At 32.2% G+C, this 25,709-nt stretch overlaps 1 protein-coding gene across 1 annotated transcript in view; it reads right to left on the bottom strand.

Moving 5' to 3' along the window:
• LOC129219172 (uncharacterized) overlaps positions 1 to 25,309 on the bottom strand; it is a 92,668-nt gene extending 67,359 nt beyond the window's left edge. The window contains exon 1 of the mRNA XM_054853492.1: positions 25,139 to 25,309. Coding sequence (XP_054709467.1) covers positions 25,139 to 25,309 — 171 coding nt within the window. The remainder of the gene's footprint in view (positions 1 to 25,138) is intronic.
• Positions 25,310 to 25,709: the final 400 nt, after the last annotated feature.

Genomic DNA, 25,709 nt, shown 5'->3' with positions numbered 1-25,709 from the left:
TTGTAGCGGGAGTCGACTGTATATGGGCTGCAATACCAGGGTGTAAACATGTGGTAGTTAATCTTTATTTCACTCATCAAACCTCATCAACATGGAAACTACTTTACACGTTAGTGAAAACTAATTTGGCTTATAAGTTTTTTTTTTTTTTTGATAATGTTGCTGAATGTTTTTAATGCGTGCTTACGTGTGCTCCTTTCATAGGCGGCTGGTGCACCAAAAAAAGTGGGGGTCAAAGGAAATGGATTGTGGGGGGAGGGGGGGAGGCAGTGGCGTAGGTAGCTATTGCCGCCCCGGTCGGTTCCTCAATTTGCCGCCCTATCGTTGTGAAATAGCTAATACACATACTGTAAAGGGTGTTTAAATTAAAACAAGAAATATAATTTAAGAAAAAAAGATGTAATTAATTTCTGTATACTTGAAAAAGAAAAAAAGAAGGGGGGATAAAGGTCCGCACTTTGAGAAAATTGCTAAATTTACTTTAAAAATCGAAAATTTTAGGCAATTTTTAGTAAAGTGAGGGGAAAGGGCAGGTTGGGTCTTGTTTCCGATATTTTCAAAAAATTTTGTGCTTTTTTGTTAATGTTAGGGGATCGGTGGGCACCGCAAGGAAATTTTCCGAAGTCAAAGTTTTAAAATGCAGCTTAGGCTTAGAAAAGTTAAGAAAATCGGAAACAGTACGATACTCAATTCGAAAAATTTAAGCTCTGAAATATGTAATTTTAGGCGTTAGGGGAGAGAGAAGCGCTGAGGCTTCTTACTGAAATATTTTTAAAATTGAAATCAATTTTAAGGGCATCTTTGGTGGAATGGGGAAGGTTCTGCTTCTTTCCTTGAAAATTGTTCGGTACCAAAGTCTCAAAAACGCAATTCTAGGCTATCTTTGGTGACGTTAAGGGGTTCATAACACCTAACAGTAGGGTAATAATGCCGGTTCTGCCCCAAGAGGCGGCTCTGCGGCTATGAGCCGCCTCCCAACCCCTCCGCCTCCTGATGCCGCCTCCCCCTCCCACTCTTCCTCCCACCGCCTCCTCCACTTCCTCCCCACCCCCCTCCCGACCTTGGGGTTGACCCTCCCCACGACCGGGGCCGCCGCGAGAACCCGTAGAAGGTGACGAGGGTTTTTCCCGCGTTTTAGATATTTTTCCCGCGTTTTCGGACTTAGAATATTTTGAACTTGTTGTCATGACAACCAGAGTTTTTAGTTTTCGGTTGGCAACACTTGTTGCTATGTTTTAACTTATGCTATGTTTAACGTCGGTGGCGCCATCTATTGAGAGGTTGATTTTTTATTTCCGGACTTTGAATATTTCTGCGAATTTAATTATTTTTATTTTTACAGAGTGTTGAAGTTGGGAATCGAACACCCAAACTTTGAGTTAGCAAAAACGTATGCTAACCACTATGCTATATTTTTCATTACTCTTTCAGTCTTAATGTGAATCTGTACCATGACAACGAATATTACAATTAAATTAATTTTAAAACCATCAGTTAATTTACTCTTTAGTACTAATCATGGCATATCATTAACTGAATTTCAGCTCATAATTGAAACTATCATCATTATTATTATTTTTCATAATAACAAAGTTTTCACTTAAGTAAAGATTTATTTAAATACAACCCATTCGAGATTTTAGATTTGGTTCAATGCTTTGTGGACTTGAAATATATTTTAAACTTTGATTTTCTTTTTCATGCATTTCAAACTTTATCATTTTTATTTTTTCTAACTTGTTAAATTTTCTTAACTAATTTCATTTTTCTTTGTCAAATTTACAAATATTTTTTCTAACTTGTAAAAATTTCGAAGAAATAATTTTCTTAACTAATTTTTTTTGACTTTCATACAACAAAATATTTTTTCTTACTTGTTAAATTTTCAAAGAAATAATTAACTTAAATATTCTTTCACACATTTTGAACTTTAACGTTTTTTCCTGTCATTTAGCACTTTGATTTTTTTTTTTTCACTATTTTAGCGTTTTTCAATTATTTTCAGTCTTTAACTATTTTCTTAACTTTTTAGTCTTTAACTAATTTCAAGCATTTCAGACTTAGATTATTTTTTCGTGATTTCGATTTTTTTTTTTTTTAGTATATTTTAGAGTTTGATCATTTTCTCGCTTGTTTTTACTTTATCGTTTTTTTTTTTTCCCGATATTTTTAAACTTAGAAATTTTTCACAAGTAGTGACAGGAATCGAACCTTCAAATTTTTCAAAACGTTATCATGTCTTCAATTTTTGCAATCATGTCAAACTTGCAATCAATTTACTCGTAGTAGTAATTAACACTTATCATTAACAAATTTTCTCAGATTTTAAAAAAATCAACTTAATTAATTTTTTCCAGTAAGCAAATTGCGCACTCAAGTTACATTCCAACACTGCATATATGTTTCAAGAGTTTCATTGAATTTATCACATTCCATTTAATTAACTCTAATAATTACTTTTTCATTAATACTTAACTTAATCATTTTATCATACATTTATTCCAGTTACAAAATTATGCTTAAAAGTTATTTATTTTTCTTAGCACAAGAGATTTTAACATGTTCCTACTAAAATGCTTTTCACTCTAGTTTGAGTTTACTAAAATAGCAACTCATTTACGATTTAGATTCATTTAATCGTCTTTGATTCTTTTTTCATTGTTAATATTTTAAATTATCACATACGTTATTATTTTTATACATTTATCCATTTAATTTTCGAAAATCTACAATCAATTTACTTTTCGTATTAATTAACACTTATCACTATCAAATATTTTCATGAATTTTAAAAAATTATCTTCTTAAATAATTTTTTACTGTAACCAAATTTCCCACTCAAGTTATATTTTATCACTACATATGCTTTTCATGAGTTTCACTTAATTTATCGCATTTCATTTAATTAACTCTAATAATTATTTTTTATCATCGATATTTAAGTTAATCATATTTTCCTTTCTTTATTTTTTTTTTCATGCAAACACTCTTGATGGAATAAAACAAAATTTTCAACTTTCATGAATTAAATCCCCTCTGAATATTTTATTTTACTTTACCATACTTTACTATTTTACTTACTGCGTTTTACTATTTATCATTCATTACAGCTTTTCCAAAATATTACTTTACAACCAACCAATTTCATTAACAGAATTTTCATTACAATTTATAAATTTCACTTTTATTTAATTATTTTTACCTACGGTAAAATAAAACACATAACACAAAAATGTTAAACATCAATGAAGTACCCAAGAAATGTTAAAATTATAAGTCGAGTATCAAAACTTCATGTCAGCAAATTTTAAAAATAGACTTACCGAAAAATAACTTCTACTGAAATTCATTTCAAAACTTGGAATCAATTTACTCTTAGCATTAATAAACACTTATCATTAAGAAATTTTCATGGATTTTAAAAATCAACTTATTTAATTTTTTTCCAGTAAGCAAATTTCGCACTCAAGTTACATTTCATCACTTTATATGCTTTTCAAGAGTTTCATTTAATTTATCACATTTTATTTAATCAACTCTATTAATTATTTTTTTGATTAGTATTTAACTTAGTCATTTTATCGCATAGTGTTTTACTTTATTATTTTTTTTTTTCATACAAGCACTCTTGTTAGAATAAAACAAAATTTTCAACCTTCATGAATTAGAATCACTTTGGCTATTTCATTTTCCCAATAATATTTTACTTTAACAACTAATTTCTTTAACAAAATCGATATCATTTATTTTAGTCTTTATCCTTTTCGAACGATACATTCAAATGGACAGCTATACGTTAAATTAAGAAACTTAATCTAAATTTTGACAAATTAAGTTATAGCTAAATACTGACTAAAATTAAGTACAAAAGACTAACCTTTTTGGGGTGAAATCCCTCAAGTACCAGCTATCGCGAAGTTATTTAAAAACAGTGAATGAAATTGTAATAAGTGGATTGTTAATTATAACTCAATCTCACAAAATTACAATTACATGCATGTTTTATTTGAAATCGCTGCATACGGCTGGCTGCCCATCGTCGATTTGCAGAACGCATGCCGTGATATCGCAAATCAACTCGGCTGTTGAAAGAAACTACCGTAATCCCACAGCACTTCGGATCGTCCACACACACGCATCGAGGCGAATTGAGAAAATGACTTTATCAATATTGCTATCTACCCCTTTACCGATAACAGATAACAAACCCCACGTGCTAGTATTATTCACCACCTGGCCTACGTCTTTCAAGTGATGTCACTGTTTCTGACCAATTAAAATTAGTTCACGTTTCTCAAATATCAAGCACATAGATCGGCAATAGCCTGATGTCAGGTTTTTCCAAACAAAATTTTAGATTTTAATTCGTAGTTTCGAATTAATTTCTTTTTCATTTCAAACTTATAAAAAAAAAAAAAATTTCCAGCTTGTAAGAATATTTCTTTCAAAAACAGATTTTTGATTCAAAACAGTATTTTTTCAAACTTGTAATATTTTTCTACTTAGAAAATGAAATCAAAAATTTTTGTTTTCTTTAATCATATAAAATGTTTTTAAGAAATAATTTCTCAAACTTGTAATATTTTTCCACTAATTAAAAAAAAATCAATTTTTTTTTTCAATCATATAAAAATAAATTTTTAATCTTACAACAGTAAATTTTTCCGCAAAAATATTTTTTTCAAATCAAAATAATAATAATATTTTTGTAACATATTGTTTTTTTTCCTTTCAATCTTTTTTTTTTTTCAAAAATTTTCAAACTTACGAAATAAAATTTTTTCAACTGAATCTTCAAACGAAATGCTTTAATTAAATTTAAAACTCAATATCACTTTACTCTTAGTATTAATAACCAATAGCACTTAACCATTTACTCTTTGCACTCTAAGTATTAATTAACACACACGCATTAGAAATAATAATAATAATGTTTAAGATACTTACAAATCACTTACTCAAGCTTTCAAATATCCATCTAGCATGTTATTGTTCATTCGTGTGAGGGAACTTGTAATAAAACTTTACTTATCAACCGAAATTATAAGCGAAAATATCGCATTTTTTAGCACTAAATATAATCCTACAATTAACAAATTGGTTTTAACTTTGAATTTAAGAAAAATAAAAACTATTACACACTTAGTAACATATCTATCGATGTACATTATTTCATGACAAATCACAAATAGGTGAGGATCTTTTATCGATCATGTGACCAACTAAGTTAAGAAAGAGCGTTCTTATCTCATATGAGAATTTATAAGTCTTTAATATTTCTCTTTAATGTAAGTGTATTGATACGTACGAGTTTGTGTATGTTTGTGTATGTATGGTTTTGTAATTAAGACTGAATGAAAATATAATTTTTGTAATATTTCTATAGTTTAATGCATGCGAAGGACTTCAAATAATGCTAAGTGGAAAGTCAAAATTAGAACCGTAAAGCTTAAACATGACAATGGTTTGAAAACAATACACAGTTATATTCACATACACAAACTCGTACGTATCAATACACTTACATTAAAGAGAAATATTAAAGACTTATAAATTCTCATATGAGATAAGAACGCTCTTTCTTAACTTAGTTGGTCACATGATCGATAAAAGATCCTCACCTATTTGTGATTTGTCATGAAATAATGTACATCGATAGATATGTTACTAAGTGTGTAATAGTTTTTATTTTTCTTAAATTCAAAGTTAAAACCAATTTGTTAATTGTAGGATTATATTTAGTGCTAAAAAATGCGATATTTTCGCTTATAATTTCGGTTGATAAGTAAAGTTTTATTACAAGTTCCCTCACACGAATGAACAATAACATGCTAGATGGATATTTGAAAGCTTGAGTAAGTGATTTGTAAGTATCTTAAACATTATTATTATTATTTCTAATGCGTGTGTGTTAATTAATACTTAGAGTGCAAAGAGTAAATGGTTAAGTGCTATTGGTTATTAATACTAAGGGTAAAGTGATATTGAGTTTTAAATTTAATTAAAGCATTTCGTTTGAAGATTCAGTTGAAAAAATTTTATTTCGTAAGTTTGAAAATTTTTGAAAAAAAAAAAAGATTGAAAGGAAAAAAAAACAATATGTTACAAAAATATTATTATTATTTTGATTTGAAAAAAATATTTTTGCGGAAAAATTTACTGTTGTAAGATTAAAAATTTATTTTTATATGATTGAAAAAAAAAAATTGATTTTTTTTTAATTAGTGGAAAAATATTACAAGTTTGAGAAATTATTTCTTAAAAACATTTTATATGATTAAAGAAAACAAAAATTTTTGATTTCATTTTCTAAGTAGAAAAATATTACAAGTTTGAAAAAATACTGTTTTGAATCAAAAATCTGTTTTTGAAAGAAATATTCTTACAAGCTGGAAATTTTTTTTTTTTATAAGTTTGAAATGAAAAAGAAATTAATTCGAAACTACGAATTAAAATCTAAAATTTTGTTTGGAAAAACCTGACATCAGGCTATTGCCGATCTATGTGCTTGATATTTGAGAAACGTGAACTAATTTTAATTGGTCAGAAACAGTGACATCACTTGAAAGACGTAGGCCAGGTGGTGAATAATACTAGCACGTGGGGTTTGTTATCTGTTATCGGTAAAGGGGTAGATAGCAATATTGATAAAGTCATTTTCTCAATTCGCCTCGATGCGTGTGTGTGGACGATCCGAAGTGCTGTGGGATTACGGTAGTTTCTTTCAACAGCCGAGTTGATTTGCGATATCACGGCATGCGTTCTGCAAATCGACGATGGGCAGCCAGCCGTATGCAGCGATTTCAAATAAAACATGCATGTAATTGTAATTTTGTGAGATTGAGTTATAATTAACAATCCACTTATTACAATTTCATTCACTGTTTTTAAATAACTTCGCGATAGCTGGTACTTGAGGGATTTCACCCCAAAAAGGTTAGTCTTTTGTACTTAATTTTAGTCAGTATTTAGCTATAACTTAATTTGTCAAAATTTAGATTAAGTTTCTTAATTTAACGTATAGCTGTCCATTTGAATGTATCGTTCGAAAAGGATAAAGACTAAAATAAATGATATCGATTTTGTTAAAGAAATTAGTTGTTAAAGTAAAATATTATTGGGAAAATGAAATAGCCAAAGTGATTCTAATTCATGAAGGTTGAAAATTTTGTTTTATTCTAACAAGAGTGCTTGTATGAAAAAAAAAAAAATAATAAAGTAAAACACTATGCGATAAAATGACTAAGTTAAATACTAATCAAAAAAATAATTAATAGAGTTGATTAAATAAAATGTGATAAATTAAATGAAACTCTTGAAAAGCATATAAAGTGATGAAATGTAACTTGAGTGCGAAATTTGCTTACTGGAAAAAAATTAAATAAGTTGATTTTTAAAATCCATGAAAATTTCTTAATGATAAGTGTTTATTAATGCTAAGAGTAAATTGATTCCAAGTTTTGAAATGAATTTCAGTAGAAGTTATTTTTCGGTAAGTCTATTTTTAAAATTTGCTGACATGAAGTTTTGATACTCGACTTATAATTTTAACATTTCTTGGGTACTTCATTGATGTTTAACATTTTTGTGTTATGTGTTTTATTTTACCGTAGGTAAAAATAATTAAATAAAAGTGAAATTTATAAATTGTAATGAAAATTCTGTTAATGAAATTGGTTGGTTGTAAAGTAATATTTTGGAAAAGCTGTAATGAATGATAAATAGTAAAACGCAGTAAGTAAAATAGTAAAGTATGGTAAAGTAAAATAAAATATTCAGAGGGGATTTAATTCATGAAAGTTGAAAATTTTGTTTTATTCCATCAAGAGTGTTTGCATGAAAAAAAAAATAAAGAAAGGAAAATATGATTAACTTAAATATCGATGATAAAAAATAATTATTAGAGTTAATTAAATGAAATGCGATAAATTAAGTGAAACTCATGAAAAGCATATGTAGTGATAAAATATAACTTGAGTGGGAAATTTGGTTACAGTAAAAAATTATTTAAGAAGATAATTTTTTAAAATTCATGAAAATATTTGATAGTGATAAGTGTTAATTAATACGAAAAGTAAATTGATTGTAGATTTTCGAAAATTAAATGGATAAATGTATAAAAATAATAACGTATGTGATAATTTAAAATATTAACAATGAAAAAAGAATCAAAGACGATTAAATGAATCTAAATCGTAAATGAGTTGCTATTTTAGTAAACTCAAACTAGAGTGAAAAGCATTTTAGTAGGAACATGTTAAAATCTCTTGTGCTAAGAAAAATAAATAACTTTTAAGCATAATTTTGTAACTGGAATAAATGTATGATAAAATGATTAAGTTAAGTATTAATGAAAAAGTAATTATTAGAGTTAATTAAATGGAATGTGATAAATTCAATGAAACTCTTGAAACATATATGCAGTGTTGGAATGTAACTTGAGTGCGCAATTTGCTTACTGGAAAAAATTAATTAAGTTGATTTTTTTAAAATCTGAGAAAATTTGTTAATGATAAGTGTTAATTACTACTACGAGTAAATTGATTGCAAGTTTGACATGATTGCAAAAATTGAAGACATGATAACGTTTTGAAAAATTTGAAGGTTCGATTCCTGTCACTACTTGTGAAAAATTTCTAAGTTTAAAAATATCGGGAAAAAAAAAAAACGATAAAGTAAAAACAAGCGAGAAAATGATCAAACTCTAAAATATACTAAAAAAAAAAAAAAAATCGAAATCACGAAAAAATAATCTAAGTCTGAAATGCTTGAAATTAGTTAAAGACTAAAAAGTTAAGAAAATAGTTAAAGACTGAAAATAATTGAAAAACGCTAAAATAGTGAAAAAAAAAAAAAATCAAAGTGCTAAATGACAGGAAAAAACGTTAAAGTTCAAAATGTGTGAAAGAATATTTAAGTTAATTATTTCTTTGAAAATTTAACAAGTAAGAAAAAATATTTTGTTGTATGAAAGTCAAAAAAAATTAGTTAAGAAAATTATTTCTTCGAAATTTTTACAAGTTAGAAAAAATATTTGTAAATTTGACAAAGAAAAATGAAATTAGTTAAGAAAATTTAACAAGTTAGAAAAAATAAAAATGATAAAGTTTGAAATGCATGAAAAAGAAAATCAAAGTTTAAAATATATTTCAAGTCCACAAAGCATTGAACCAAATCTAAAATCTCGAATGGGTTGTATTTAAATAAATCTTTACTTAAGTGAAAACTTTGTTATTATGAAAAATAATAATAATGATGATAGTTTCAATTATGAGCTGAAATTCAGTTAATGATATGCCATGATTAGTACTAAAGAGTAAATTAACTGATGGTTTTAAAATTAATTTAATTGTAATATTCGTTGTCATGGTACAGATTCACATTAAGACTGAAAGAGTAATGAAAAATATAGCATAGTGGTTAGCATACGTTTTTGCTAACTCAAAGTTTGGGTGTTCGATTCCCAACTTCAACACTCTGTAAAAATAAAAATAATTAAATTCGCAGAAATATTCAAAGTCCGGAAATAAAAAATCAACCTCTCAATAGATGGCGCCACCGACGTTAAACATAGCATAAGTTAAAACATAGCAACAAGTGTTGCCAACCGAAAACTAAAAACTCTGGTTGTCATGACAACAAGTTCAAAATATTCTAAGTCCGAAAACGCGGGAAAAATATCTAAAACGCGGGAAAAACCCTCGTCACCTTCTACGGGTTCTCGCGGCGGCCCCGGTCGTGGGGAGGGTCAACCCCAAGGTCGGGAGGGGGTGGGGAGGAAGTGGAGGAGGCGGTGGGAGGAAGAGTGGGAGGGGGAGGCGGCATCAGGAGGCGGAGGGGTTGGGAGGCGGCTCATAGCCGCAGAGCCGCCTCTTGGGGCAGAACCGGCATTATTACCCTACTCCTAACGGCCCCAAGAATGTTGTGAAGTAAGGTGGCTTTCTCATGGAAAATGTCCGTAATTGACGTCCGACGTTAGGCATTAATGATAATGTTAGGAGCAAGAGGGGGCAGAGGGAGGTTTCCTTCCCCAAATTTTTTTCCTAAAGCTACAGTTAGTTTTAGGCTATATTTGAGAAGGAAGGATAAGCGAGCTCTCCCACTCACGCAAATTTCTAAAATTTGGACAATCTTTGGGGCCCTTAGGAAAAGGGTTGAGGAGTTCAGCTTTCCTTCCTCGGAAATTTTTCAAAATTGAAGTTTTCAAAACGCAGTGATTAAGGGATCTCTCTCGGAACAACAAAATCGAAACTGTAGTCCTAAATTTTAAGCTATCTTTGATCATGTTAGGAGATCAAGGGTAGTCAAGATTCAGATGCAGTTCTCACAAATTGGTATTGAAGTATCGAAGTTTTAAAAACATAAATTTAGGCTACATGTTGAGACTTAAAAAGAGAGGTTGGGCATTTCCTCCAGGAAATTTTTCAGAATTAAAGGTTTTAGTTTGTATTTTTTGGCTGTGTTTGCTACGTTAGAGGAAAAGACAGGTTTCAGCGCTCTGCCCAGAAATTTTTGATCATTGAGGTCTCAAACCGCAATTCGCTGTCTTTCACGTTACAGAGTGGAAGGTGAGATAGGTCCCCAACCGGAATTATTTGAAACTGAATATGCTAAAACGCAATTTTAGACGGCACAAAGGTACCTAGTTATTTCTTAATAAAACAAGTGGTTAACTTCTCGTGTAATTCATTCCTATGGGTGCAAATAAGAGGAGAGGGGGGGGGGGAGTTTTGACGTAAACTGCGGAATTGTAATTTTTAGGGGATTTTGTCTCTTTTGGGAGTATTGCTCTTGGGGGAAGAGCTTCATAGGTGGTGCCCTTTACTCTTGGAATGGATAGATTTGGAATGATTTTTAAAATCGAATGATTGCTTTTCTCTTGCTTTATTCGAATGGGGTAGTAGTTGAATGTTTGGCTTCGAATTTTCGATAATTGAGAGATTCCTTAATAATCGAACGATATTTTTAGAACGAAAATTGTTAATTATCATATGAGCGGATTTATGGAGGGGCATGTGTTGTGTGAGTGGCGGATACAATGGAGGGTCGTGGGGGACATGGCCCCCCCCCCTGAACTCTCGAGAATAGTATCCGTACACATTGTGTTCAAATAATTTATGCATAAAATGCAAACGATGACCGTATTTTATCTTTTCAATACATCAATTATTTTTCAAAGAAAATATTTGAACTACTACTTTGTTTTACTGCTTATGAAATTAATTTTCAACGTTTATCCCCAATTATGTGCCTTATTCCTGACCGATTTGGGGCTTTTTATTGACACCCCCCAAAAAGTTTCAGAATTTTTTCGTACTTAAAACGGGAATTTCGTTCATGGGGGAGGGCTTTCTTCAGCATGATCCCCACCCCCCTTCAAATGGTTTTCTGTATCCGCCCCTGGTGTGATCCGGTGGTGAAATCTTGAAGCAAAGGATAGAGAAACGCTTTACATACTGTTTTGAACTTGACAGTTATTAAGATTAAATACGTACGTATGTACAATTTTTATTAAAAAGTGAGGGATACTGATAATATGGGCAAGTCGTTGGGCGACACTAGCAGGTTTAAACTTGAGAGTTGTTAAACATAAAAATGTATTAAACCGGTATCAAGGGCTTCCATATAGGGTGGGGGGCAAGTGGGGGCTCAAGCCCCCTCAACCTTCTTTGAAATTAGGACATCCTTGCTTTTAGTACTTTTTTTTTTTTTTTTTTGCAAAAATGTAAAATCATTTCTTCTCCAGCAATTAATCAATAAGTTATTAAAAATGTCAAATTTTAATAACTCTAATCTGTACTGAAATCGGTTTCTATGGGAAAAATATCCTATTAAACCATGGGGAAAATATCTGAGCCCCCCCCCCCTTTAAATTTTGCATATGGGCGCCCTTGACCGGTATGGTACAAACCGTGTAATTGAAAATTTAATGTAGTTTTAGCCCTTTTTCGGATTATCGATTCTTGGGGGAGGGGGGATTGTCATAAAAAGCGCGCCATTGCTCACAGGGACGGACGGACACCCCTGTCATTCTATAAGGTTTTAGAATCAAATAATTGCTTCTCAAATGTGTCACCCCTGTCATTCTATAAAGTTATTGAATCAAATAATTGCTTCTGCTTTTTTTCGAATGGGGTTACTCAGAGAACACACTTCGTTGAGTAAACGTTTTAAAGCGATTGTTAACGCTGTGGCAGCCATGTTAAAACGTTTATGAAATGTTTAAACGCAAGGTGTTTATAATGCAGTGGTGCCCTCCCCCCCCCCCCACAGCGATGATACTCATCCCTGAAATGCGACGTTGAACCCCCTAAAATAAATTAAAGCCCGCTTAAGTTACCCTCTCCTCTTCAAAACTTCAATGGCGCGGTCTGCGCCATTTACCCCCCTCCCCCGCGCTCTCTCTTGTATAATATATTGTTTGTTGTGGAATGCTCGGTTATCAAGCGTCTCGGATGATTTGAAAACCGAATACGTAATTAGCTTTTTAAAGAAACTTGACAATCAATTTTAACTTATTTGAGGACCAGCGCACGGAAAATGAAACGTAACTATGGAACCTTAAGTTCCAAAATGGACCGTTGCGAGCCTAAGCATTTTCAGCAGTTTTGCCTCAACTTTACAAAAAAAAAAAAAAAAAACATAAAATCAGCACATTAATTGGCTGAAAATTTTTAAGTTGAGTAAATAATATACTAATCAACATTTACGAAACTATAAGGAATATGACATAAACAGAAGCGAGTAAAACAAGCAAAATACTTAAATTTAACTACCCACACGAAAATAAATGCTACGCACACAAGAAGTCACAAATATCTTGCGTATGGAACTTAAAAAAAAAAAAAAAAAACAATCAGTATAAAATGTAATTTTTATTTAAAAATTGAGCCGAAGAGTGGAAGCTAAAATTATCCAACACGACAAACTTCAATATTTCTTTTTAATGCACTCAGAAACATTTCAGCTTCACTCCCAACACTTTTACTGTTATTGCATATTCCTAAAGTCGACGAATGAAAAAGAAAAATAAAAAAGAGCGGATCAAGAAAGAAAAAAAATAATCATGAACTTCAATGCACTTCAAGCCACACTTGTACACTTTTCAATGCGCCCGGAAACCCCAATCCTCTGGAAAACGCAATCAGAAATATTTTACCCTCCCTCCTCATGTATTAGTCAGATAAATATACTTAACTACTCTCAACAAGAACTTTAAAAAAAAAAGCAAAGCTATAAACTATGAAAGAATGAGTACTTTTGCGCAGAGCAACTATTCCCCTACTTGTTTACATTTTAACTTCGTGTTTGAGAGCCCGAAACCATTCGAAATAATCACGTGATAACTGAAAATCATTAGTTTAAATGCATAACCATTCGAATAAATCACTCAGTCGCCCAAATGCCGAGCTCCTAGTTTCTGACAAGCTAACAGGGAATCTAGTCGAACCTGCATCCCCCAAGGATTGCGACCCCAAAATGAAGACTAAAATCTATCGAATCGACCCCCTAAAACAAGCTTGCATTTCGAACTTTACCGGAGGGTAAGGGGACAAAAGGTGTATCTGCTCATTTTATCGGTAAACAACAAAAAACTAGACCCACTTAAATGTAAAAACTAGAATTTTTCATGGAATTTGGGGGGAGTGGTATTGATCCCCCTTCTAAAAGGGGGGTGTCAATACCCCCCCCCCCCAACTTAACCTAAAACTTCTAAAAGCCAGGAGGGTTCACCCCTTATTATACCCCTAAATGTTAGGCTAAATGTCACATTCCTATCTCGAGCGCACCCCTGCCAAAACAACTCGGGAATTCAACTGAAGTCAAGGGAGCCCACCTCCCCCCTTTCGCAGGGCGATGGCGCACCCTCTCAAATGTTACGGAGCATCCGTCTAGAAAGAGCTCCCCCCCCCCCTCCCGAAATGAGATTAAAAAAAACTCTCAAAAAACCGCTTCTAAAAATTTCGGTTTCGCAGGCTGCGCCATGGACCCCCTCCCCCCTTCCGAAAATGAGATAAAAAAACCCTCTCAAAAAGCCGGCTCTAAAAATTTTAGTTGCACAGGCTGCGCCATGCCCTACCCCCTTTTAGTGGGCACCCCCGTAGCAGTCAACTCAATTTTGGAAAAGCTCAGAAAATGAACTACTCGAGTACTCGATTCAAACGTCGCAAGATCTCGTTTTAAAACATCTCGAGAGATCGATTCAAAAGATCTCGAGAAGTCAATCGCTCGAGTACTCGATTCAAAAGATCTCGAGAAGTCAATCGCTCGAGTACTCGATTCAAAAGATCTCGAGAAGTCAATCGCTCGAGTACTCGATTCAAAAGATCTCGAGAAGTCAATCGCTCGAGTACTCGATTCAAAAGATCTCGAGAAGTCAATCGCTCGAGTACTGATTCAAAAGATCTCGAGAAGTCAATCGCTCGAGTACTCGATTCGGAAGATCTCGAGAAGTCAATCGCTCGAGTTCTCAATTTCAAAAGATCTCGATTATCAATCACTCGAGTGATCGACTTAAAAAGATCTCGATAATCAATCACTCGATTATCAGAAGTACTCGATTCCCGAGATCTCGATTATCAAAAGATCTCGATTATGCTCATCACTAGTTGCTGGTGTTAAGTTTGGCAAATCCTATGTTCAATAAATTTCCTAATTTCTTACAAAAATTTGGTTTACAAACAAAATGGTGAAGACATTTGAATTTTAAAATCAATTGTTGGTATTCAGTATTCCCCCCCCCCCCCAAACTCATTTTTATAGAATTTTCTTTACTGTGCATTGCACTGGTATTTAGCATATTACAGTCAAAATAAATGCGACAAATTTAAAAAAAAGTTTTTTTAATGTTTATTTCTCTGCTGGTCTTATTTCTGGAAAGAAAATATTAAAAAAACTATGGGTACAATTGATAAGGTTTCTAAAAAATGGGTTGTAATGTTATAAAGTTTGGGAGCTACCAATTGTAAACAATGCTTCCAGAAAATAAATTTTAACAGCCTTAAAGTTTGAAAATTCTGTCGAGAAATATTGAAACTCTTTAGAGTTTATGATAGTATATTTACCTTATGATAGCATTCACGGAATTCGGGGCCAAACAGTAGAACCTCAGGGATCTCCTTGCCTGAAAGTAAGTTGCCAGAGTAGGAAGATGAAATTTTATATTATAAATCCCTCATTACCAAAATTCCACCAAAGTTCCAAAATGATAAAAGGCTGGTAAGTTTATTTCTTTTTTTGGGAAATACATTAAACCCAAAATAATCTAATAGAAAGTACATATGAAAGTATTGCAATTAAACTCTTTTTCAATTAAGTCATTTCTTAACACAAAACACAAGCTGGGTTTGACTTATTTTTTGAATATAGTTTTGTCGAAATATGAAAAAGTTGATTCAAAGGATGAAACCTACTTTAAGAGGATATTAAACCAACAATGACATGAAAAATATATGTTTGAATAATAAAAACTTAAATATCTTCCTCCAGCTCAGCTTTACATAAACTAGTGAACACTTTTGAAACCTTAAATATCACAGCATAAGTTGCAAAAAATACTGTGTGGTTAACCAGTAGCGTTCCTAGCACTGGTGTGACTCAATATAATATGCAGTGTTATCCTCATCCCAATTACTTTAAATGTTTCACATTTAAGTAATTATCTACAACAGGGGACAAATCTTTTTATTTTTTGATGTAACAAAAGTTTCAAAAAAGGTTTAGTGCTCATTAAAATGGGATGAACCATTAATATAAAAGAACACCTTTTAGGTCTGGAAAGAATTACCCTGTTTGCAGTTGAAATTGGTACGAACTCTTTTAAAGATAGCCAGATTTGAATAGAAAGTATGCCTCACACAGTCACAACACAATTTATGTGAGACATCTGCTCATCTGTCAAAAATATAAGGTGCCTCACATTTTCCTTAACACTATCTTTCTAATTATTTTTCATGAACGATTTTACACTAAAACATGCAATTGTTACACAATATAAAACTTGTAACCAGATAAAACTAATTTCAAGGGTTAAACATTTCGTAAGGTAGTTGACAATTTTCACAAAAAACAGCTGAAGGATTGTATAGAAATGCTTCATGTGTTACTTAAATTTTTTTTTTCTTTTCCATGCATGAGGGTTTAGTTTTGAAATTTGAAAAAAAAAAAAAAAAAAAAAGATACAGCAAAGAAATTTATTGCACAAAAATCTACCAGCCCTTACACTATTTTTTGATATAGCTCACCCGTGATTTTCTAGGCATTTATCTTGGCAGCGTTCGAAATTACTACTGGTCCATTGGTCCCAGACTAGTGAAACTTCCCTAAACGAGCTGATGTGTGCATCACATGACTTCCTTTTACACCAATTTAATGCTATTTCCCTATTATTGCAATTTTAATGGGATTCTCTCTCTAAGTCTTTAAATATCACTAGCAATGGCCACATTGAAAGCAGATTAAAAAAAAAAAAAAAAAAAATCGCCAAATTTTTCGCCAAGTTGGCGACAAAACTTGGCAACCAAAAGACTGGCGATATATCGCCAAGTGACCGCCAAATTATAACACCACTTGAGTTTGCATCGAAATTAACAATGATTTCCCCCCAAAAAGGTGCAAAAGACCCCTTTAGAAACACCCGAATGCAACCAAAATAGGAGGTGCACAACTAGACCCCACTACGAGTCTATGTACCAAATTTCAACTTTCTAGGACATACCATTTTTGAGTTATGCGAGATACATACGCACATACGCACATACATACAGACGTCACGAGAAAAGTCGTTGTAATTACCTCGGTGATGGTCAAAATGGATATTTCGCGTGTCTATACATTCTTAGGCACTTTTCCGCATGTGGTCGAATCGAAAAAAAAACTCAACATTCATTTGGGGGTGAGAAAAATGGAAATTAAGGGCGATTTTTGAGTGAAAATTTTTTCGCGAATACAATACTTCCTTTTTTGTAAAAGGAAGTAAAAATAATAAGTGGTCCACAGGCTATTTTTGATCACACTTGGCTAGAAAAGTTGAAGAGCATTAGCCTGGAATATGTTTAGCTACTATTAGCCAAACCGATGATCAACATTTTTAAACGTTTTTTTTTCATTCATACTTCATAAAAATTAAATAAGCTTTATATAATTTTAAATCATACATCCACTTCCAGATTTTACTCAATATACATCACAATTGGGAGGGGGGGGATGCAAGCAGCGATATCCTGAAACGAAGTAAGAATGATAAAATTAAATTCCCAAATTTTTGGTGGCCTATTTTAAGGGTTGCTTAATGAAATTGGTTTTTACTCCATAAACACTTGGCTGTTTAAGATACCAAATTTTAATGTTAATTGCAAAATTTTACCAAACAAAATTTTTAAAATTTGTCTAACCAGTTAGCTAAACATGAAATAGATTAAAAATGACTCTATAAATGTTCTCATAAAGTAAATAATTTTAGCTACTACAAACACATTTAGTGTTGAATTTAAAGCCAACCAGTATACATATTCATGTTAACTGGTCCAAAGGACCAGTAGGATTTTTTACTGATTTCTAACACTGCCTAGTATAGTACAAGTTCTTGTATATACCCTCTTTGTAAAATATTGTTGCCGCCTAACCCTAAGGTTACATGTTCTTCCAGCTGGTCATCACTGTTGTACTACTAACGGCCAAAGAAAGACTTAAGAACCCGGAACAAATGAAATTCGCTAGGAGTGAGGTCGGAACTGTACAAAGAATACTCAAAAAAATCCGAGTCAAAGCCCAGTAGGAATCCTTTGTCTATGATAGCGATGACGAGCTGAAAGAACCTCATGGTTCACTTCACAGGCAGCAATATTCTACGAAGAGGGTATAAAAATATCTTGTGCTTGCTATGACCAATACCTGGAAAATCACAGGAGCTATGTTGAAAAATAGTGTAAAGGTGGTCAGTTTTTGAGCAAAAAAATTTATTTTCTGTATCTGTACTTGTTCTCTTTTTATTTCAAAACGGAACTTACATTTCGAACGTCCCTAGCAAGAAAATCTATATATATAAAAATCTCGTGTCACGATGTTTGTTCGGGGTAAACTCCGAAACTACTCAACCGATTTTTCTCAAATTTCATATCAATGTGTCATTTGGTCCAACTTAAAAGATAGGATAGTTTTTATAATTTTTTACTGCAAATTTCATATTAATTATGCAATAATAGTGTGAATTAATTGTTTAGTTCTAAAAATTCTTAATAGATGGCGGTGTAAGTTAATTAATCGATATAACTCTAACATCGTATGACTTACTGCTAAAAACACCATGATAAAAAAAGCTCAGAGATGTTGCTTAGAATTTCCATATAACGTTTCGGGATATTACAGGTTATTATTTACTTCCTGAGAAAATCAACTATATTTTTCAAAACGTTTCCTTGAATTGCTACAAATTGCAGATTTCACACCGTTGTGAAAAGTATTTTTCTCCACCAGTATCAAGATTAACTAAACGTATTTAATAGGTGTATCGGTTTCGGAGTGATTGCGGTTTGTCCAGATTGACTCAACACCCAATGAGTGCGAAAAGTTATCTGGATCACGAAGTTTTGCAAGAGTTGCAGAGGAACTACATTCGAGCTACTTGCTTGAGAGTCTGTCTTCGCGTTGGCAATGCGTGTATTAATGCTTTGAGAGCTTTCTTAGAAAAGCAGGAAGGTTCCAGGCTATTATATTAATCCTGCGTTAGGCTTCTCTGCAGGTGCCAGAATCATAACTGCCTTCTTAACCAAGAAGACTACTGAATTCTTCAAAAATATTCCAGGTTTATTTCAGGAAAGTTAATGAATTTAAGCGGAAAACAATTATTTTCTTTATTTTGTTCCCCAGGAAATTTTTAATATCATTAATTCTTGCAAAGATACATTTGCAACAGAAAATTGCAGTGACAATTGCATCGTCAGGCATTGCTGCAACTTTTTTTAGATGGTACACAAACAGCACATTCAGCTTTAAAGTTGCCTATTAGATATTCATAACAAACAAAACACAATGTGTACAATAAAGAAAAAAAAGACGTGGTATGGCTGTAGTGTTGCAAGAGAGTGAAATTATAATTTCGGATGAGTGTACTATGTCTCATGTGTAAAAGCATTCATTCGAAGCACATCATAGGATTATGCAAGATTTGAATGGCAACGATCAACTTTTAGGCAAAATTGTCTGAATACTGTCTGGGGACTTCCGGCAGACATTACCAGTTATTCCGATGAAATCAACGCATGTTTAAAAAAAACGTTTTTTATAGCGTAATGACGAGATAATGCGATTGGCCATGAACATGCGAGTATAAACGCAAAATAATCTAATCGCATAAGTATTTTCTAAGCAATTGCTGAGTATTGGAAACGGTGAAATTGAACTGTATCAAAATATACAGTACAACAAATAGCCAGACAATTTCTGCACTGCCGTTGAGACGAAAAGTGAACTAATTGAGAGTCTATTTCCAGATAAATTTAATTTTTTAAAAATCATAATTGCCTCTGTAATCGCGCTGGTTTTGTAGCAGTTTTGTTTTCGGTAAACATTCCCGAACAGACAGGAATATTTGTGGATCGTCAATTGTCGACTGTCAAATACATATCCTGATGCATGTCGCAAGTTGTATTTATTGGTAGCACAAAGTCATTGGGAGTTGACACTTTCTAATGCAGGTTTGACATAAGGAGAAACAGTATTCGTCAACTGTTTAAAACAATTTTGACGACATACTATCCAACACAATCATTATTTTTTAAGGAGAAACTATATTACTTTCACGTTTGAAGACGTATTTCATAAAGTTTAACAAACACACAAATGTCCAAATCCAGATTTTACACCAGAGATGAATATGAAGCTTTAGTTTTAACTGAAGGTTTTTGCGTTTCAATTTCAAATTTGCCGCTTAGTCATTATGATATGCCATCACTTGATAGTTGGGCCACCGACTTAGTTAACATTGATTTGCAACATATAACAACAGAGCAATGACTCTGTCTTAGCTACAATTATTGCGAATAATGAGCCATTACTGACGGCTTTAAGAAAAAGCTCTCCATTGATGCTGAACAAGTTGTCGATGAAAACAAAGCAGTAAACACTCCAAATGAATTTTTAAATTCCCTGGATACACCAGGAATGCGTCTACACGATTTCCGGTTGAAAATTGGCTCAACAATTTATTCTTTTTCGCGATTTAAACCCACCTAAATTACGCAACGGTACACGTTTCTACATAAAGTCAACAATATTTGTCGGAAAAGTTTAAAGGAGAAATGTTTGTGTTGACACGTAATCCATTATTAGCGTCATAATTTTCAAACACATTTGAAAGGCTTCAATTTTTGATTCGTTTAGCTTTTGCAAAGACCATAAATAGATTTAAAGAACAAAAAATGTCTTCTTTCGGTTTGTTCTTGAAACATAAATATTTCTCTTATGGGCAACGAAATATTGCCTACTCACACGTGGAAAGTTATCATACTTTTCGTATTAGCAAAAGACTGGTTGATCAAGAACATTGTGCACAACTTAGTGCTTAGACAGTTTTCAGTTTTCAAATAATAGAAACAATAGTTCGAAGTCAGTGTTATCTACTTCATTGAAAAAATTTAATTTTTATACATTTTTAATTTAGTTAGTGTATTTTGTAAAGAAGTTATTGATTACAAACTATAGAGAAAGCTAATGTGAATAAAATGTAGTGTAGAATCTAAAAGTGTATGGTGGTTTACGCTTAGTTTCTACATTCGGTTATTTTACAATCAGTTTCGATATTTACTATCACTTTCAATTTTTTTTTTTTTTGTGGAAGTTATACTTACAAAATTTACTAAGCGTAAGTATAGTGCTTTTTCCATACAAAATTAAGTTAGTACTTATTGAATTCAATAAGTACTTTCTTCAGCCTGCACGGTAAAAAAAAAAAAAAAAACAAATCCGAAACGTTACTGAGTAAAAATTTTCGATAATTGCTTGCAGTTCTGGCTAAGCTTTGGCTATGTTTGCATTACTGCTTATAGAAGTTCCTTAATAAATCAGAAAGGTGCTAAGCTTTTTTTTTGTATCCCTTCCTAAGTTTACACTAAAGTTCCAGAAACACGACTAACTTCAAACGGGAAGATCTTCAAATTTTTCAAGAGGCTTCCGAGATGATTTCAGGAAGGTTATTAACTTTTATCGGAAAACTTTCCGGGTTTTGGCTTGACATGATACTGGCAGAAATTGGCCACATCAGCTGCCCATAATTTTCCAGGAACATTTAGGAATCGTTTTTAAATTGAATAACGCCCATTATCAATCTCATATGTTATAAAATCGGCTATACTATTTTAAGCTCTATTAAAAATATTTATTTGATTCTATCAAAATAATGAGTTCAAGTTTATTTTAATCCAACTTCTTTGCCACAGCAACGCGTGGCTGGGTCAGCTAGTATTGAATATATCACTTCAGAGCAACAGTAAGATATCTTAGCGTTATTTCTGGGATTATATATCTCACTGTTACTCTGAGATGACGATATATCACCTTATATACATTAATTAATTGAAATGATTTTACAGGTATTGATGTTTTATAGCTTTGGGTGAATTCCACAAAATTAAGAGTATTGGAGCCGGTTAAAACTTCAACAAGGCTCATTTATGCACCATATGAGGAAATCCAGTTCCATATCAACAATCAGCTCGTATTATCACATCAATGTTTCATTTAAAAAAAAAAATGAGAGATGGTTATGGCTCAGGGAGAAAAAAAATTTCTAGTCCTTCTGCATTGATAGACAAATATGTATTTCTGCATTTAAACCCGTCCCCCCCCCAAAAAAAGTACTTCATATTTTTTGCAGCAGTGCATTGCATTATATTAGACACACAAATAATTCAAACTTAAAAAATATAGTAGGTATATCTGCGGATGGTCCAAAAATATTAAGATCAATTCTAAGTAAAATGAAAGGAGTAAACTCAACCCTATTTTCAAAATTTTCTTTATCAAAATACTTTATTTTGTCAAATAAAGAGATACGAAATATTTTTAAAAAGGTGTCAGATATTGATTTTTGCATTTATTAGAAAAAAATGACTGGTACCTACTTTTTTATTCAACAGCTAAACAATCTCAATAATTCTGTGAATTAATGAAATTACTCAACTGAAAATTTCTAAAAGAAAAATAATTAAAAAAAGCTAAAATTAATGAAAATGCCAAATTTCCAAGTCTTGAACTTGATTTCTTATACAGCATTCAAAAGGAGTATACTTTGGTTTATTACCGAAAGCTTTTGACCCTTCTTCGTCATTGATTCCACAAAATAAAGTTTTACTATTTTGAAAAATATTGCATATAGTTTTGTAAAAAATAGATCATAGATCTTACAATAAAATATCTAATCTGAAATATTATTTTAATCAATAATCAATAGGTAATTGAAAATGGCAAGGGTACAAACACTTTTAGGCTGTCTGTTTCCTTTGTTTCAGCAATAGTCTATTGCTAAAACAAAGCACTAAGGATTTAAGAATGGAAACATTTTTTTTAAAGATGCACTAAGCCTCCTTTTACGTGCTCTTTTTAAAATTTATTGGAAAGAATGCAAATTTCTGTAGTTGTTTGGTGTGGAAAAAAATTTTTTGGGGATCGTGAAAAATTAACTGAAATACAACCTAATTAATGACACAGCGAAAAAAGAAATATTGTCAAAGGAAAAAATATCATATACTAGTGAAAGACAATATATAAAATAGTTTTCATTACCAATTTTTTTTTTATAAATTTATGCACAGAGTTGTAAGCATTAACATATATTCACATCAAACTAATATTTGAAGCTGAGCTACCCATATCAATGTTGCTCAAAATTAGGTCTTAATTTCAAAGAATAATTTTGGTATTTGTTAGCTGTTTTAGCCTGTCATATTCTGGAATCACTCTTACCTTAAAAAAAAAAAAAAAAAAAAAAAAAAAAAAAAAAACACCAGAAAAAAAAAAATTTTTTTTTGACTCCAAATAAAAAGTATTTGTTTACATTTCTAATGAACAATGAAAATAAATATTAGAGGTATTTAATAGAGATGACAAGTTCAATATTGTAAAGGAGTCACATAGCATTTGATTAATTGAACATACAGTAGGGGACTGCAATTTCAGAATCACGAAATCTGGAAGATCTGAAATCCTTGTTGTAAAATTTAAAAATAAGTCTTAAAAAAAAGAAACAATATTTTAACATTTTAAATGCACAATAATCTTTGATGCACAATAATAGTATTTTTGCTGTAGTTCCTCAGCAATGTTTTAGCATCCCCATTCAGTTTATGACTTTTTATTTTTTATACAAAATGAAGCATTTTGAGCAAAAAGGTAAAGCTAATTTTCAATATAAATATAATTTTATTTTGGGTTAATTGGCAATTTGTATAGTAATGAAATAAACATTTGCGGATCATAAGTGGCTGAAATTTCTTTCTTTTTTTTTAGTATACCAAAGTATGCATAGCTTGAGAAAGGAACAAAAGAGCAATAATAAAATTTAGAAATACCTGCCAAATGAAACACGATATGATAATTTTCACTATTTTTTGAGTCAAGATCTAAAATCCAAAGAGTTTTGAAGTCCGGAAAGGTGACGATCCGAAAGAGTTCTGAATTTAGCACTAATTCAAAATTTCAAGCGAAAAAATATGAGGAGATAAGTTATGCACCTGACATGTACATATGTTTTAAGGAACAAAGTTGATGTTAAATGTCACTCTTCAAAAATGTGACACTGTTCGGACTGCAAACTCTAGTGACGCTACTGGTTTAACAAATCAAAATTATCAGTCCATACATATTTCAAATTATGCAATTCTTACTTGAAAAGTTTGCAACAGTCGAGAATAAAATTTGTAAAAATGGAATAATTAAAACTTAACAGTACGAAAATACCCATACTTTAAGTATCTTTGAATAGTTCAGGCTTACAACAAGTAGCCAAAAACCCATCAACTGATAAATACTGCTTCAAATAAATATACCAGAAACGTCCAATACTATACACAATTGAGCGCCCAATATCTATGGGCTCAATGTCATCCGGGTGATTAGCTATCGTCTTTCTCTCTCTATGAACTGCAAAATGAACATCATAGTCAACATTCATCGCAGGAGCACCAGGAGCTTTGCCAAGAACAATGTGAGAAGATCTTCCTTTTGCATGCAAGTTGACCTGTTTAAGTGGCTCGTACCAAGGATCACCAAAGTCGACAAGAGTGGGATTAGCTTTACATGCTATCAATCTGGCATCTTCATTAAGAGAAATCTTAGCTTCTTCCACTTTCTCAGATGGAAAATACACAGGTTTTATGCGCGAGTTCTCATCCCAGTCATTGGGCATATCACATAACTCCTTTTGCTTGTAAGTTAGTTTCACTCGTGCAGCAATTACATGATTGGTTATTATGAAACCAATAATGATCAGCTTGTACATTTTTCCATACATGTCTGTCACACATTTTCGTTTAAAAAAGTCAACCTGCTTCTTTAAACGTTCAAAACAGGAAATAACGCAGAAAGCTAAATCCTGTCGTCTATCTTCTAAATTAAAATAAGCTCTAAAATTTTCAACATCACAAACTCGGTTATAACGTGATGCAAAGCGATCAAGGTTCTCAAAACAATCTTGCATGTACAAACTAGCTTCTGTTCGTAGAGATTCAGAGTCTGCTTCATGTAAAAACCATGCACAAAAGTAGTGATCAAAATGATTTACGGCTCCTACTGATGACAACTTAGCACCAGTTTGCATCAAACTTTGTGCCTGGCTCATCTTGACGTTTTTAAATTGTTCAGGGCTAGTCACATCAACACTAACTAGAGGTGGAACAATCAAAACAACATATTGAAATTTTCGAGCTAAAAAGAAATAAAATTCCAATTGCCGTAAATATGTCAATGAAGAATCAATGACGATTAAGTTGGACCCTTCTTCACAAGCTTTCTTGAATTGTTTCTTAAAGTACATATGAAATTCATCTGTTCTCTCAGCATTGAATGAAAGATATTCTTTGCGATACGTCTCGTCCGAAATTATGCGACTTGAATTTTTAAATAACTCTGCCATGGCACTAGTTACTTCTTTTCGTTCTTGGCATACTGGGCCTTGAAACAGCACAATAATTTTGGCTGCTTTAACGTACGACTGTGTTCTTCGATCGCTTATCATGTTAAGACGTAAATAATCTTTCCAATCTGCTGTAGGTTCTTCCAGTGACAACTTTCCTATGTCTACATCTTTACTAGCCATGGCAATCGACGTTTTAATCTAAGAAATCGCTGCTTCTGGTTTTGAAGAGAACCGCTACAACTGAAGCTTAGTTAACTGGTAACTGCAACAGAATGGTTGTCCCTATTAAGCCGGCATAACGGCTCAAGACCAATATATATTGTTGCCAGCACACTCGAGCTATTCTGCTACAATTACCGATGTTATCACCGAAGGGCGATATTTGTAACATACGATCATTGGCCAAACGGAACACTACTCCTTCTAGGCACTATAAAATAGAACTCGTTGATCGCCATTGCTTCTAATTTAGATTCTCTCGCCAGATGACGTGTTGCTAACTTTCAGTCCAAATAACCGGTTGCCCTTTGCAACCACAAGGCCAGAGGCTTCACATATAGCTTACATTCGACGAGCTCGC

The sequence above is a fragment of the Uloborus diversus genome, chromosome 3 (assembly GCF_026930045.1).
Source record: "Uloborus diversus isolate 005 chromosome 3, Udiv.v.3.1, whole genome shotgun sequence".
In the NCBI taxonomy this organism is placed as follows: Eukaryota; Metazoa; Arthropoda; class Arachnida; order Araneae; family Uloboridae; genus Uloborus; species Uloborus diversus.
Note: the sequence above shows the minus strand (reverse complement) of the source record. Positions and strands in the feature narration are given on the sequence as shown.